Raw genomic sequence first — 18,090 nt, 5'->3', positions numbered from 1 at the left:
CGACGTTTAATAAGAAACAACAGAAAGTGTGAGGAAAGAATTAAGAGTAATACATACGAGGATAGACAGATAGAGGGTTTTACTTACTGAGCATTATTTTGTACTCACCCCGTTATTTTCCTTTATGGATGCAGGATCTAGGTGATGATGCAGTCGGAGGGCGTCGGCAAGCGAGGAGCAATAGCTACACTGTTTCCCCTGTTTTGTCTTTTAAAATGACTTTTTGTAAACAATACTCTTTGTGTATAAAAGACATATGACTTATAATGAAAAGAAAGTTTTTTGGGCCCAATTTTCTATTGTTATTGTGCATGCCTTATATTAGTTTACAGCAGTTGTTACAGCCATCGTATTGATAGCTCTGAAAAGAACTACGTTAGGCTAGTGTCAAACTAATCCAATCGGTGCACAAGGCGCTCCAGTGATCTCAAGTCTAATGATCACATGTACTACCATTCATTAGAGGATTTCTTTCATAGACACTGGGGTTACCATCCATATGGAATCCTCTGGTAGGTCAGTTCAGTGAACTTGTTGCGGTGTATTTGCCTATAGCAAGCACCCATATGTTACACTAGGTTGTCACCAAACAATCTTGACAAGTGAGATCAGTCACTGCCTTTCGACAGGGTCGTTCAACACTATGATAGCCTTACCGTGTTATCTGTGCCCTTACTTCAGAATAACACTGGGGCTACGGACGTTTCTAGAATGGCCACCATATGTGCTCATAGGGTTCTCACTATCAAGATTTGAAACACTTGATACCCTCATCACAGTTCTACCATTCTAAGGACATATATCAATACATATTGCATTAATAATGATTTACGCGATATAGAATAAAATGCCTTTTATTATTGATTAATGAACATTATTACAAAGAGTCAATTTTACAATAATTGATTGGCTCTAGGGCACCTACTCCAACAATTGCCACAAAAACTAATGACGATTTGTTGAAGAAGTACAATGTAACTCATAAAGTGGCCACCCTATATCATCCTCAGACTTCAAGGTAGGTAGAGGTGAGTAATAGGCAAGTCAAAACGATTTTGGAAAGGACAATGAACACATCTAGGAAGGATTGGGCGTTAAAGTTGAATTATGTTCTTTGGGCTTATAGAATCACATACAAAAATCCAATAGGGATGGGCCCACATAGGCTAGTTTTTGGAAAGGCATGCCACTTATTGATGGAATTGGAGTACCGAGCTTATTGGGCAATCAAATGGTTAAACTTTGACATGGACAAAGCTGGAGAGGTAAGGAAAATGCACGTAAATGAGTTGGAAGAGCTTAGGAATGAAGCATATGAAAATGCAAAGATTTACAAAGAAAGAACAAAGCTCTAAAGCTCTATCATGATAAAGCAATACAACCAAGGAATTTTGTCTAGGTATGAAAGTTTTGCTTTATGACTCAAGTTTGCTACTCTTTCTAGTAAATTTGATTTCATGATGGACTGGACCATATAAAGTGCTCGAAGTGTTTCCTTATGGTGCAGTGGAAGTTCAGAACTAGAAGACAGGGAGTAATTTCAAGGTTAATGGGCATCACTTGAAACCATAGTTAGAAGATTTCCTTTCCAAACAAGTGGTGGAATACCTTGACGACACAAAGTGAAAGATCGTGCATTCCATCTTACGTAGATGTTAAATAAAGTGCTTCCTGGGGGGTAACCGAAGTTTTTAAATTTTTTTATTTTTTATTTTACGTTTATAATTTGTTTAATTTGTGTTATTTTTGTTTATGTGTTAGTTAGCTATTTTCATAAGTCTACTAATGTAGACTAATTTTTTATTTTTTTATTTTTCAGGAATATCTGGTTCACACTGCGATGCAACTTTTCCACGCCGCAGCACCACAAGGGACAAGAAGGCAAAAACTTCATGCCGCAGCGTGGAAATTCTCCACGCTGGGCGTGAAAATGTGAGGAATTTTAAACACAAAGTCACGCTGCGATGCAGATTTTCCATGCCACGGCATAGACCACCCTCAAAGACAAAAACTTCATGCTGAGGATTGAAAATTTTCCACGCCGTGGCACAGGCATAAAATACCTAGACCATCATTTCCGTGCCGCGACACCACACTAGTTATATAAAAGACCCATAATTTTTTTTTCTCACCCATTCCCTCACATCATAGTGTCGCTTATTCTTCCTCTTTGAACTTCAAATTTCTTTTGCGATTCCCTCCACAATCAATATTATTTAGTACATCTAACACCTCCCCACATCACCAAAACATTTATCTTCCCTCTATTTTGCAAGACTAACTCATTTTGAAGAACAAGAGATTAGGGTTTGGCGATTTGGAGTTTAATCTTCAATCAAAGGCTTGCAATTTGTTCATATTAAGTAGGTAAGCCTTTTTCATCCTAAGTTGCAGTATTAGTATGCACATATTACCAGAAAAATTGAATGGGAGTGCATTAAGAATTGAATTTTTGCATAACCAGTAAAGTTGTGTTGATTTTGTGTTGTGATTGTGTTTGATGGTATTGTGTTTGCGGGTAATGTTGGGTAAGTATTGAGGTTGTTTTGGGATTGGATTTGATTAACATTGTCAATTAGAGTGCACAATGGGAGTGTGCAATTGTTGAAGGAAAATTAGGGCATTTTTGTTGGTTTATTTGGTGTTTGATTGTGTGGTTTGTTGTTGGCCAAGTATTGGTTGTGGTATTGGTCTTGTGGTTGTGGAGTGAAGGTGTGCATGAGGTTGAATTGGGGTAAACTGTTGTTGATTACAACTCTCATCATGTTTGTGAAATGGTTCCTACCAAGAGACCTAGAAATAGCGGGGCTGTTGCTAAGGGAAAAAAGAAAGCAGCCCCACATCTGAGTTATGTGCGCTTTGTATGTCCTGCAACAGAGAAGAGTATATTAAGACCATAACGGGCGGTCGTGGGTTTGTAAACAAAAAAGGGTTTGATTTTGAGAATGAATAGCTAGAGGTTGCTGATATGATTGGAGAGATGAAATGGAAGATATTATGTTCCCATCCCAAGCCCGTTGTAGAACCTCTAGTAATGGAATTCTACACAAATGCGTATGAAAGTAAAAAAGGGAAAGATTAGGATTAGAGGAATGAAGGTTAGTTTTGATACAACAACAATTAATCGATTTTATGGCCTTCTTGATATTCCAGTGGCAGAGGATGAACTAAATTCATTCTTCAAGGACCCAGATTATGGATTGGTTTTGCAGCATTAACCGCCGGTCAAGGTGTGTATGGAAAATGTCTAAGGATGGTTACAAAGGCATTTTGGCAAAATTCTTAATACCCCTACATTGATTGTGGTAGTACTTTGTGTATGCCTTGATTTTCCCTACTGTTCATCATAGCACAGTAAACACTGAGAGGGCACTATTGCTTTATGGTATTGCACAGTGGATGTGGGTAGATGTGGGCAATCTTATTTATTATCGGATTACGCACGTAGCAAGAAACCCATCAGTGTCTTGCTTGTTCCCTAATTTGATCACTGCCTTATACAAGCAAGCTGGAGTGCCAATAAGGGACAATGAAGTCTAAAGAAAGCTATCATCTCCATTGAATGGCTGTAACGCCCCACTTGAGGTACGTAGTTAAGATTTGATGAATGGCTTGAATGCTTATTGATTTATCCTCATTTGAGTTTGTATGTTGTTAATATTGTTTGGTTGACCCTTGGTTGAAAGGATATATTGGTTTGGTTGAGTGGTTGTCTTGAAAATTGGTAAGACTTGGCAAAATCTTGATGTTACAGTCTTCGTCGGGGCGAAGAAGAAGCTTCGCTGCGGCGATGAAGTGCTACATCCCCCGTGTAGCTGCTGTGAGTTTTTGTCGGGGTGAAGAAATAGCTTCGCCACGGTGAAGACTCGGCTAAAATTTTCCCTTGAGTTTTAGAGAATTCTTCCTTTTGGGACTCAATGACCATTCTACCCCTAATTAGCAGGAAAAGTGGGGAGTGAAATGCAAGGAAATTGCATGGAGAATAGTTTGAATGGGGATGTTTTTGCAAAGAATTAAGGTCATAGGTGGAATTTCAAAGAAGGAGCAAGGGTATATTGCAAAGAGTGGAGAAAATATGAGAATTAAGGTTTAGCTTTAGAAACTCTTTCATTCATTTCCTCCACCGCCTTTCATCCTTCAATTCTCTCAACTTTCATTCAATTTTCCAAGGATCTTTAAAGAGCTTTTGACTAGAAATTGATACAAGTTGATCCTAAGCACTTAAGGTGAGAATCGTTACTCTAGATGTGATTTATTGTTGAAAGAGTAGGATCCTTATTGAGTTTGTATTGAAGGTTTAAGAGAAAGTACCAAGCCATCAAGAGTAGAGAGCTTAAGTGGATTCTACTTGAGCCTAAGGTAAGTAAATCCACCTAAGTTGTGATTTGCATGATTGAATGAGGTGTAGAGATTATTATGATTAATGCTTTAATTTTTGTTTGAAATGAGTTGAGGAATTTATGAATGAGTTCAATGTTGTTTTACGAAGGAATTTCCACCATGAGAAGGGTGGATTGTGTTGATAAATTTTGGTAGAAGTATGGATAGAATTAGAAAATTTGAGAGGAATATTTGAAGTGTGTTTTCTTTGCAGGATGTGTGATGATTTAAAGGAGTTGAACTCCAATTTGGATGGTTGAAGAAAGTATAATTAAAGTTAGAATAGAGTTTATGTATGCACACATATTGTTTGATGAAATGCTTAAAAGAAGCATGAGTAGAAGTAAGAACCTTACTTTATGCACATAGCATATTGCATTTCATGAATGCATATTTGTATTTCATGAATGCATATAAGAAATTTTAGGCATGAGCCATCCATATGCATATGTTTAATTGAGTAATCACATGAGAAAGAAATATGAGAAATGAGAAAGAAACACTCTAAGAATAGAGATAAAGAAAAAAACCAATTCTCTTAGAATAAAGAAAAGAAAGAATTAGCACTGGAAATAAAATGAATATTAAGTGCTACAGAAAAAAAAGAAAATGTTGTGCGATGGGGAACCAGTGAGTGTAGAGTTTCCCGCATGAAACCACCATGAGAGAGAGCGGTCTCCGCCGTGAGAGAGCGGAATGAGAATGAGAAAAAGAATTTGTATAGCCGTGAGAATACATGCGATGAGAGCTATATATGAGAGAGAGTACACTCACATGGTCAAGGGTTCCGAATCCATGCATCGACCAAGACCGGCAAAGAATAAGAATAAGAAGAATATGACTAAAAATAAGATAAGACCAGAAAGAAAAGAAAAGAAAGAAAATGCATTGTTATGCTTTAGTGTCTCATCCATGCATGGTTATGATATTCTCCATGGGTGATGAGAATAGAAAGAAAGAAAAGAATAGTGAGAACTAGAAGTAGAGAAAGAACAAGAGAGATTGAATTAGAGAAAGTGACAAGAGTACGAACAGAATTGATGAGTAATGCACGGGGATTATAGAGTAGAAGATTTACTCACTGAGCATCTTTGTGCTCACTCCATTGTTTTCACAGGACATAGGTGAGGCGTGGTCGGATGGATGTCGGCAAGCGGGGAGACTTGGTTGCACTGTCCACTGTTTTTGAGAGTCTTTTTGTACAAATGATGTTGTACTATGTAAAGAATGTATTTATTAAGTAAAGAAAATTTTTGGGCCCAAGCTTTTTGATAAATATACTTGTCTTTTTATTAATATATTTTATGAATATTATAGTAGAAAGAAGTTGTTACAATGGCATTTTATTGGAAGCTACACGGTCAGAACATGGGACATCCTGGCATATTCGACCAAGGCCCATTGAGAGAGCTTCACATCCATCCACTGCTGCATCGCCACCCGTGTCAGATTACAAAGTATGAGAGATCAACTGACCTGAGTGAGTGATGAGGTGTCTTGGATGCAGCATGTCAGACTTGGGCCACCGATCAGATGACTTATTTGGCAGCATGTTGGCAGACTATGCAGAGGATTCAACACTTCCACCTTACTCAGGTCGGGGCTGATAGTACTCAGCCTCAGTTTTAGTTTCTGATGTACCTTGGCCATTTTGAGTGTGATATGCCAGATGATATGCTGGATGAGCAGCAAAGTGATGAGGAGCATAATGATGAGGTGTAGGATGATGAGGAGTGAGACGAGGAGTGTGCGGGATCCGAAGGATGTGGACCGTTGTTGTTTCCTTTGTTTTTGTCTTTCTTATGTTGTGTGCATGCTTTTGTTTTGTTGATGACATTTTTAGTGTTTTGATTTTCATTTTCTAGTTGATTAAGTATCGATCTTTATCGAGTATGTGTTTAACAAGAATGTGGTTTCGACTTCAAGGATACCATGTTGTTTCTTTTGTTGGTAGATATTTGAGTCCACTACAAGATGGACTCTTGGTGCTACATTGCGATCGCATTTTGCAATGCTTTCACGTTGGTAATTAATTCTTTCCCATAACCTCCTAATTGCTTTGACTGCAACATTGGGTACAATGTAGGATTTAGGTTGGGGGTAGGGACTTGTGTCAATTTATTCGTAGGAGTTTTGGGATGTTTGTTTCGTTTTATTGTTGTTCTAGCTCAATATATTTGTCTATGATAGTAAGTAATTCAATAACATGAAGCGTTGAAAATAATGAAAATTTTGCTTTAGTCTAGAAATTATTTTGAATGTTAGTTTTACTGTAATTTGAAACTCTCATGAATTGGTGTTAGAGTAGGTGTGATGAGAATGGAAAATGTCATATTTACCCCCTTAATGTCTAGTCTTTTATACTTATTTGTTGCCTAAATGTACTCATTATTATTCTATTTTGATTTAGGATGCAAAGGGAGGAGTTAAATGCAAAACGGAACTAATTAGGTGAATTCGGACAGTTTTGACATTGCTTCGTAATCTGGGCATAACTCTCTCATCCAAGCTCCGATTTAGATGATTCAAAATTCTGTGGAACCCTAAGAAAGAGATCTACAACTTTCATGTTTTGATTTTGAGAGATACTCACTGCATCAAGGTTGTAATCAGGCTTGAAGTTGACGCATCTGCATTGGACGTTCTGGAACATTCTGCCTTGTCATGCAATTCAAATAGGCAGTTTGTTATTGGAATATTTGAAGACCTGTTGCATGAGAGTTACAGCTGGAAACACCACTTTCCTATTTTATTTTATGACTTTATTTTATTTTCAATTACTCAGATTAGGATAAAGGTTATCTTGCGATTTTAGAATATTCTTAGGAGATTTAGATTGAGTAGAATTAGAATTCGAATTAGATATTTTTAAAGGGAGATTAGATTAGGGAATACAAGAACACACATGCCTCTCTCTTCTCTCTCTAGTGGATTTTAGTTTTTCCTTGGAATTCGTGATGGCCATGAGTGGCTAGTTTTTAGAACTTGGTTGAAGGAAACAACACCTCGGAATCAATAAACTGTGAGATCAATCTGGTTTTTTTCTTTAAGTGTTCAATTTATTTTTGAGTATTGGATGTTCTTCTATGCATATTTTCATGATTGTTGTGTTAATTACTAGGAGGCCTACTAGTTTATTATTTGTTGCAATCTACTGCTAAGTTAGATATCAAATCCGTAATTATTTGATCCCTTTAACTTGTGAAGCAATTAGGGTTTAAGAATTTGCTACGTCAGGAATTATTAAGTCTTAAGATGAACATTCAACTAAATTAAATGCAACCGCTTGAGTTTGTGTTGTTTAGCTTCATCGATCTCTCTAGGTCTTAAGGCTGCCACTAGATTAAATCTTTAGCGCTTGTCTAGGGTTGTTTAGTAGAAAGGTTAATTAGATCGCTTGTTTCTTAATTAATTACAACTAAGGAGAGATAGGAAAATAGTTCCAACGGTGAATATTCAGGGTATGAATTGATTTATTTTTGTATCGATGATCAGTTGTACGATTCCAATGGTGGATGCTGACTTAGACCAAGGTTTGTTATTTTGATTGATTGATTAATTTGAATTGTTGTTTTCCTAAAATTGTTTCTGTTTAACTCAAAACCCCCTAGCCTTGTTCACGTGACATTAAACTCGGCTAGACACTCTTCGTGGGAACGATCCCTACCTACTCACACTACTACGTGTATTTTTAGGATTTTAATTTTGGGTGCCTACCACAGCACGCCAAGGTGCCTTAGAGCCAATCAATTATTGCAGAATTGACTCTTTGTAATAATGTTCATTGATCAATAAAAGACATTTTATTCTATATCGTGTAAATCATATCTGTATGTATTGATATATGTTTTTAGGATGGTAGAACTATGACGAGGGTATCAACTGCTTCAAATCTTGATAGTAAAAACCCTATGATCACATATGGTGGCCATTCTAGAAATGTCCATAGCCCCAATATTATTCTGACCAAGGACACACATATTATGGTAAGGCTATCATAGTATTGAACGACCTTATCGAAAGGCAGTGATTGATCTCACTTGTCAAGATTGTTTGCTGAAAACCCGGTGCAACACATGGGTGCTTGCTGTAGGCAAGTTCACTAGACTGACTCACCAGAGGATTCCATATAGATGGTAACCCCAGTGTCTATGGAACAAATCCTCTAACAAATGGTAGTCCATGTGATCCTTAGACTTGAGATCACCGGAGCGCCTTGTTGATAATCCATAAACTATACAGTTTTCATTTGATCTTTTTGTTGGATTTCAGGTACTTTCCAGTGCATTTTTACCTGAATTGGTGCTTAATTCTTTACTTTTCGTGTTTCAGGTTAAAATGGACTTTTTGAACGAATAAAGACAAAAATAGAAAATTTTGACTCAGAATTGAGCGGATTTCAGAAGATAGGAGAGTTCCGGAGCAGGACAACGCACGATGAAGCTTGTTTCCAAGGAAGAGAGCCGAAAATCGAAGAATCGAACGAAGAAGCAAGCGGAGTGGCAGTTNACTAGTTTAACAACTTGTTACACTAAAAATTTAACTTTTAACTTATAACTAATTCTAAGAAATTCAACTAAAAACAAAAATGCATTCATACAAACTTAAATTCAACCAAAATTAATTTCCATTTTTATTGCCAAAAAGAGAAACTCACTACATACCAATCACCAGAACCCACTAAATCAAAAGCAATAATTCAAAACATGAAAGATCACTGATAATTTCAACCACCACCAACACCAATTTCAACACAAAAGGAAAAAAAAATGATTTCATGCCTGTCAAATAAAATCCGCATTCAAACAGTCCAAACAAACTCAAATCAAAATAACTCAATCACTAGAACAGACAACCAAAATTTAAAGGCATTAAATGAAATCCACATTTAAACAGCTTCAAAGCATACCCACATTCAAACTAACGTAGCTCACGGTGTGGATGGAGTAGCTCACGGTGGGTCTACTGAAGTCTCATGGTGGAGTCTGCTGGAGTGCTGGGTGCTGGCGAATGGCGAACGAAGCTCACGGTGTAGATGGAGTAGCTCACGGCGACTGGACAGTGGATTGAGTCAGCTGCTCTGCTTAATAGCTCACGGTGGGAAACTGACAAACTGTGGATGGAGTGGACTGTGGTCTGTGGATGGAGTCACGGTGGGAAACTGACGAACTTGAGTCTGGAATTTGGTCTTTAGAAGTTTTGAAATTTTCAGATTTGAACTTTGGAGAATGGAGGCAGAGAACGAGAGAAAGACGAAAGCGTGAGTGGCTGTCTGGCTGAGTGTGTGACTGCGTCTGCGTGAGGGTGAGAATAAAAAATTTTTGCTTTTATATTTAGGGTTAAACCGATTTAAAAATCGATTTTCGATTAACCGGTTTGAATTTGTTTTCAAACCGAAAACGGAACTGGTTATCTGATTTTTTGAAATCCCCAAACCAAAAACCGAACCGGTTTGAAAAAAAACCTAATTTTCGGTTCGGTTCAGTTTTCGGATTTTTTATCCCACCCCTATGTATATTAGTAATTTTTTTTTTTTTTAGAACTTGAGGGTAGGTGTAGGCCTACCCTCAAAGGGGCTGGATCCGCCCCTGCCTACGGCTGTGTCATTGTTTGTCAATCAATTAGTGAAAACTTTTAAAAAACCATTAAACCTTGAGCAAAAGAAATAATACAATATCAAGAAGCTAAAAGAAAATAATATAATAATATAATACTTTCCTACTTGAATAAATTTGTGAGAAGCAAAATCTTGAACAAATATACTGAAAATAACATCCAATTCACAAGGAAACACAAAAACTTTTTAATGGAAAAACCTCTTCAATGTGAAGAAAGCAAAAACTCACGGGAATCTAACGATCCACTTAAATCCAATATAATCAAAAGAGTTTACAGTAATCACAATCAACCAAAATATGTTCCACACAAATTTAGAGCTCAATTATAACTCTAACACAAGTAAAATACATAAATGTTTACAAAGAGATTGATTAAAATCACTAGAGAAGCAATCAAACTTCAAGCTGTATAACTTCAAATCCAGTCATTAAAATTAAAACTCAACTGTCTAGATTAAATATCCACACATCCTCTAACAAATTATAACATTGATATTGATATTAATAAATTATTTAAGACTTAAGTTTTTTTTTTTTTTTTCAAGGGATTTAGAAATTAATCTCTTTGCTAAGCTTTTAAATGAGATGTACAAAAAGAAACAAAAAAAATAGATTGTATGATAAGGGTCTTATATATATAGTATATATTAAACAAAATTGATTTAATATAAAAAATACTAGTAATTGTGAAAACATTGCATAGAAATTTCTATGGTATATGTAATTATATATATAACATGTTTGTTAGAAAAAAAAAAATGAATGAATATTTTTTTCATTGTTTTATTGGCGCGCCTTCCATTGGATTTTATCAATATTATTATTATTATAGTTTATTTTGGTTTTGTTAGTTAATATTCTTCACAATCAAAGTCATAAATCTATCAATAGAATGAATTTTATATGGAATCTAATAACTAGCTGTAGAATTTAAAAAAAGAATAGGCATCTAAACTATATATAAAAATAAAAAAAATATATATAATTCATCATTTTTCATACGGGCTTAAAAAATGAGACCCAAAATTTATAGAATGGGCCAATGTCTTGAAAGTTTGGCAAAAAAATATCACTAATACTATACTTATAAAGAAATATTACAAAATTTTTTATATAAAGTGAGGTAGTAAAAAATGAATAGGTTCTTTCATTTATTTTTTGTCACATTAATATCTTTATAAGTGTAACATTACTAAAAAAAAATTAAATAAATAGATTTATCTTTTTTAATTTGAGGGTAGGGGTCCGCCCCTGGTTTCATTTACAATGGTGCGGACCTGAAGGCAGGTGCAGTCCTGAAGATCAGCTGCAACAAAGGGGAGCCTGGATTTAATCAAGGAGCTGGTTTTGTAATGGAAAAAGGCATGAGTGAGTATCATCCTATCAGCTTTGTGACAAAGGAGCAAAGAGGGATTTTTTTCTGGCACCAGTACTCAGCTTCAGAGATGAATCTTATACTTTTTATTTCAAAATTACAAATTAATTTAACAAGAAATTTGGAAACAGAATCCTAGTGCTATTTATACGTTGCAATTGTAATGGATATGTTGTAATTTATTTTATCTTTATTATTACATGAAATTTTAATTTATAATAAATTTTACATATCTATTACCGTTAAGTGAACGTTTATGTTTTTTCTGTTAGTTTTTGTGAGCGGGGTGAAAAGAGTAATTTGGTAATCAATTTTATAGTCATTAATAACAATAAAATTATAAGTTAAGAAAATAAAAACAAAACGTTAAATCGTAGCCCCACCAACAACCACTTAGTACTTACTCGGCTGTGCGCACAACTGCTTGTACCCACCTAGTGATCAGAGCCATGCGCACCCCTTTCTCCACCATGTTTCCCCCAATCTCCTCAACAACACCACATCACGGGGAGGTGCGGAGTTGGGAGAGGAGAGTTTAAAAAAGCACGGAAGATATTCGATGAAATGCTGAAAGGTTTCTTTTTTCCTTTTGGTGTAAATTATGGTAGCAGTGGGCGGCTTGCTGGTTGCGATGGTTGAGATGTTGTGGGGGAGTGTTGGGTGTTTTAGGGGAACAACGGTAAGAAGTGGGGTGTTAGGCATGGGAGGATGAGGGCATTAAAGTCATTCAAATTCTTACTGTGAAAACTAACGACCACTACTAATGGCAGAGGGTTTTTATTAACTACCAATTATACCTTATCCTTCTCACTCTTCATTTAGTTGCAGTTAAGAGTTAACAGCATCCTTACAACAGAAAAAGTATCTCTCTTTCTATTCTTGTGAGGATGACCATGCCAATATTATCATTTCAAACAAACGTACTCTGAAACTGACTAACAGCCAGAAGGTTATTTTCTTTACTTATCTTAACAGCCTCTGCACTGTCTCTCAACACTTCCTCTCTATAAATATAATATAGATATTTGAGAATTTTATCCTTGAATTATCAAACAAACAAACATAAAAAATGAAAGGTGTTCTTATCATTCACATAATATTGCCTGTGTTTCTCTTCTGGGGTTTTGCTTTTGGTAAGGAGTGTACAAACAAAATACTTCCTGGATTTGATTCACAGGCTCTAAGAGCTAGCCTGGTAACAAATGAAACCTGGAAACAAGAGATGTTATCTCAGTACCAGTTGAATCCAACGAATGCTTCGGTTGGAGCAAATGATGGTAGCTGGGAATCGATGTATAAGAAGATGAAAAATCCTGGTGAGTTTAAGTTGCCTGCAGGATTTCTCCGGGAAGTGTCATTGCATGATGTGAGGTTGGGTCCGAATTCATTGCATTGGAGGGCACAAGAAACGAATTTGGAGTATTTGTTGATGCTGGAGGTTGATAGATTGGTTTGGAGCTTCAGGAAAACTGCTGATTTGCCAACTCCAGGGATTCCATATGGAGGCTGGGAGAATAGTACCAATGATCTCAGAGGTCATTTTGTAGGTACGTGACTAATAATGTCATTCATATCATTCTGAAAATCTGATTTATGTTTTTTTTTTTTTTTTGATTAACCTTCAATTGTAATGTAGCTAGTTATCCGAATTTTAGTTGACAATATGGTTTCAAATGACTTTCTTTCTTCAAAAATTAATTTGAAGGACATTACTTGAGTGCTTCAGCACTAATGTGGGCAAGCACTCACAATGAAACTCTCAAAGAAAAAATGTCGGCACTGATGTCTGCTCTATCCGACTGTCAGAAAAAAATTGGTTCCGGTTATCTTTCTGCTTTCCCATCTGACCAATTTGATCGCCTTGAAAATTTAGAATTTAAAGTCTGGGCTCCATACTACACCATGCACAAGGTAAACGCCACAACTTCTCTTTCTTTCACAAGAAGCAATTAATTATTTATTATATTTGTGTAAAATTTGACAAAATTCTTTAAACTTGCTAAATCTGACAGATTATGACCGGCTTGTTGGATCAATATACATATGCTCATAATACTCCAGCCTTAAACATGACCATATGGATGGCAGAGTATTTTACTAACCGTGTTCAGAATGTTATAAGAAAATATAGTTTGGAAAGGCATTATCAAACGCTTAATGAAGAAAGTGGTGGCATGAATGATGTACTTTACAGGTTGTACAACATTACGGTAAGTAACTTAAGCAAAATTTTGCTTTTAAAATGATGCAAAATCAAACCTCTTGCGCCCTCTCAGCAGAGGTTTATACATATAGTTGAATGATCAATTCTGATGCTCCACTGTTATGTTACTGAACTCAAGAGGGACAAAAAGCATTTCATATTGGCTCGACTCTTTGACAAACCATGCTTTTTAGGACCGCTTGCAATGCAGGTAACTTGTTAATCAACTAATGTAGGAAGGAAATTAAGAGCTTACAAGTACTTCAATTTGTTCTTTTCTCTTTATGTAATCCAATTTCTTATGCTGGTAGGATGATTTCCTATCTGGTTTCCATGCCAATACACATATTGCTCTTGTTGTTGGAACGCAAAGGCGATATGAAATCACTGGTGATGCTGTTTCCAAGGTAATTTTCAACTTCTTAGGTGATATGTATATATAATCATTTTAGTTTAAATTAAAAGTTCTGGAAAAAAAATTAACTTCTTCTAATATTTGTGTTGCCAGACAATAGGGACTTTCTTCTTGGACATTGTTAATTCTTCTCACAGTTATGCAACAGGAGGAACATCAGCCATGGAATTTTGGTACTAAAAAGAAGAAAAAAAAGGCATTTTGAGTTTAAATTTCTATTTAAACATCAATTGCCACCTAAATTTTCAGGTACTTTTTCTGAGTTTCTATCAATTATATCTATCCTTTATTTTTCTGAGTAGGCAAGATCCAATGCGGCTAGCAACCACTCTAAGTCCAGAGAACGAAGAGTCATGTACAACTTATAACATGCTCAAGGTATTCCATTAATCAATCAATCATTCACTGTGTGTGCTTAGAGCAGAATATATAACTAGATCATTTATCTTACAATTTCATATGTGAATTTCTTTCTGTAGGTGTCTCGCTATCTGCTTAAATGGACAAAATCAGTGGCATATGCAGATTATTATGAGCGTGCACTGACAAATGGTGTGTTTAGCATCCAACGAGGAACAGATCCTGGAATTATGATTTATACACTTCCCCTAGGCGCTGGAACTTCCAAGGCCAACAGTCATTATGGTTGGGGAACAAAATTTGACACTTTCTGGTGCTGTTATGGAACAGGTATAGAATTCATTGCTTTCTGTTGTGTTATAATTAGCCTTTTTAATGAACTGGATATTTGATAGATTTTAATCTTTCTGCTCATGTAGGAATTGAATCATTCTCCAAATTAGGAGATTCAATATATTATGAAGAGGGAGGGAATGTTCCTGCTCTCTACATTGTGCAATATGTATCAAGCTCGATTAATTGGAAATCAGGACGGTTTGTGCTACATCAAACTGTTGATTCTGTTGTTTCTTGGGATTCTTACCTTCGATTGACGATAACATTCTCTTCAACCGAGGTACCAACTTCATTTTATCATCTGAATCAGGATAATAAGTAGATTTTATATTTTCCACAATGTTAACGGAACTAGAGCTAGTCTTGATGCAATTGATCTCACTTATGCAGGAGGCAGTAAAATCAACCATGAACTTGCGGATACCAAGTTGGACATTTTCAACTGGTATCAAGGCAACATTAAACAACGAGAATTTGACTGTACCAGCTCCAGGTTTGAAATACAATTAGATAGAGAAGGGTTCAATTGTTAATTTTTTTTCCAGGTTGATCAATTAAAATTGTTTTTTCTTGATTCAGGTAATTATCTTTCTGTTACAAGAAAATGGAGCTCCAATGACAAATTAACCCTTCAGCTTCCCATCTATCTTTGGACAGAGGCCATTAAAGGTATCTTCATGAGTGATTTAATTACACAAAGTTTACAAAGTTTGAGATTTTTAACATTGACAAAGTTTTTCTTTGTTCAGATGATCGGCCTGAATTTTCTACTCTTCAAGCAATACTTTATGGTCCTTATTTGCTTGCTGGTTATTCTAGTGGAGATTGGGAAATGAACAATAAACCAGCTAAATCTCATTCAGAATGGATAATTCCAGTTCCTGCTTCATACAATGGCAAAGTGGTTACCCTTTCCCAAGTCTCCGGAAATACAACTTTCGTCTTGACGAACAACCAGTCGGTTACAATGGAAAAGATCCCGGTACCAGGCACTAATGCTTCTGTTTATGCCACTTTTAGACTCATCTTTAACAATGCAACTTCCTCAACATTTTTGTCAGTCAAAGATGTTGCTAGGACCAGATGACAAACTTGTGGTCTCCAATTCTCCTCGAAATGGTAGCTCTTCCGTTTTCCAGTTGGTTGCTGGATTGGATGGGAAACCTGAAACAGTATCACTGGAGTTGGAAAGCCGAAAGGGCTGCTTTGTGTATAGCGGTGTGAACTTGAACTTGGGTGCAATCATCGAACTCAGCTGCAACAAATCAGAGCCTGGATTTAACCAGGCAGCTAGCTTTGTAATGGGAAAAGGGATGAGTGAGTATCATCCTATCAGCTTTGTGGCAAAAGGAGAGAAGAGGAATTTTCTTCTGGCTCCGATTTTCAGCTTCCGAGATGAGTCATACACTGTTTATTTCAAAATTAATCCTTGACGAAGAACTTGGGACTAGCACTGCTATAATTGGATTCTTGTATTTCATTTATGCCTAGAGGTTAAGGTGTCATTATTAAGTTATTCAATTATATTTATATAATATCTAATTTCTTTATGAATATCTTCTTCTTTCCAGTAACATTATCTATCTCTTAGGTAATGAAATCTTCATAAAAAACATGAGAAAAATTGTTAAAAGTAATATAATGGTGCAACAAGGAATGTTACCTTTCGAAAAAAAATCTCTTGCTACAATAAAGATAAAAATAAAATGAAATGAAATAAGCACCAGTATAAGTAAGATGCTCTATCATTCAAATTTATAATTAGTAATTAACTATTTGTCACACAAATTATGCTGTAATTGTTAATTAATAAAGAAATTGATACTTTAATACTAGAATAGGATTCAATTAAAAGAAATTTTGGTTTGACTTACAATTATAAGAAACAATTTGTTAATAAAAAGTTAAATATTGTTCACCAATACATTTTAATATTACCTACCCTATATTAATTTAGTGATATAAAATATGATCATCATTAGATAATTTGCTGTTTGGATGCCATTTGACAATGCTAAATATATAATTTTAGATAAAGTTAATTAACTTTATACAATTTAAGGATGATGTAAATTTTAAGTTAATTTGGAAATAATTAATTTTTTTTAATTTTTATATCCTTTATTTTTAAAATATTATACATATATTTGTGGTAAATTTGATTCCATTGTTACAAATATATAACCAAATTGACATTTTAATTCATAAAATATTTTGATAGAAAATTGAACTAATTATTGAATATTATTAATTTAATTAAATAATTATAAATATAAATGAATTTACTACATTAATGAGGTTAGCTTGATATAATTTGATCTAGTACTGCAATAACTTCACTAATTGAATTGTACCCCAAGTCTATATCTATTTTATCATTATGTTTTTTTTTTTTTCTAAAACTTATTCGAAGTTTTTTATTAGTTTTTCAGTTGAACTTCTCTTTCTTATCGTACGTGATAATGTAGTTCCATTCCACCCATAAATATACGTAGAGACTAGAGCATTTTTTTCTTCAGGAGTACTAATCAAATGAAGGGTTTTCATTTCTTTCAAGTATTGCTTGTGTTTCTCTTCTGGGGTTATGCCTTCGGTAAGGAGTGCACAAACGAATTACCAAAAATGTCTGCAGTGGTATCAGCTTTATCTGATTGTCAGAATAAAATTGATTCTGGATATCTTTCTGCTTTCCCAAGTAAGCAATTTCATCTTCCGGAAAATTTAGACATCCACAAGGTAAACATTTCCTTTATTTCTGTTAGGGCCAAAAATCATCCTTGGCCCAAATAGAAAAACGGGCCCGACACTGAAGAAGAAGCCAGGCCCAATCCCGATATGACCGAGCCGGATTAGGCCCTTTCGGAACAAGAAATAGCCGGCCCAAACCACGTGGGCACGAGCCTCCTAATCCTAGTCCATTTCCTAGGTCCATGGGCAAATCTAGAGCCCACAGCCCCCTCAGAGTTGGCATCAAAGTCACATTAGGACTCCTACTCCCACTAGGATTGAGAGACCAGACAGTCACTATATAAACAGAGGCCAACCCTCTCACAGATGAGATTACATTACACTTTCACACCCGAAGCTCCTATTTGAGAGCTTCACATCACTGCCGTAGTCATAGTCCCCGACTAGACTTCTGGTAACGTCTCTACTCCCTAGCCCTCACTATATTAGCCTCTCTCAGCCTTGCTGACTTGAGTGTTGGAGTGCCTACGGCAAACACCACCCCGGTGTTTCCCGTTCACTTCATGTGTGTGTTTCTCTACGTGTGCAGGTGCAGTAGATCGTTAGTGGCCTCAACCTCATGGGATCAAACCCCCCTTCCGTACAGGTAGATTTTTACGTCTACAGTTTGGCGCCCACCGTGGGGCCTCTAGCAATCATTCGGCTCGACGAACCT

At 35.8% G+C, this 18,090-nt stretch overlaps 1 protein-coding gene across 1 annotated transcript; it reads left to right on the top strand.

The window, feature by feature from the left end:
- The first annotated feature begins 12,442 nt into the window (after positions 1 to 12,442).
- Positions 12,443 to 16,129, top strand: LOC116132949. The gene is given in 13 exon segments (XM_031418617.1): positions 12,443 to 12,920; positions 13,079 to 13,284; positions 13,386 to 13,583; positions 13,716 to 13,787; positions 13,888 to 13,983; positions 14,085 to 14,164; positions 14,294 to 14,369; positions 14,471 to 14,681; positions 14,771 to 14,967; positions 15,078 to 15,180; positions 15,267 to 15,356; positions 15,437 to 15,728; positions 15,730 to 16,129. Coding segments are annotated over 13 exon segments (2,490 nt in total). The 3' UTR covers positions 16,121 to 16,129.
- The last annotated feature ends 1,961 nt before the right edge of the window (positions 16,130 to 18,090 follow it).

Source organism: Pistacia vera, unplaced genomic scaffold (assembly GCF_008641045.1).
Source record: "Pistacia vera cultivar Batoury unplaced genomic scaffold, PisVer_v2 Contig264, whole genome shotgun sequence".
In the NCBI taxonomy this organism is placed as follows: domain Eukaryota; kingdom Viridiplantae; phylum Streptophyta; class Magnoliopsida; order Sapindales; family Anacardiaceae; genus Pistacia; species Pistacia vera.
Note: the sequence above shows the minus strand (reverse complement) of the source record. Positions and strands in the feature narration are given on the sequence as shown.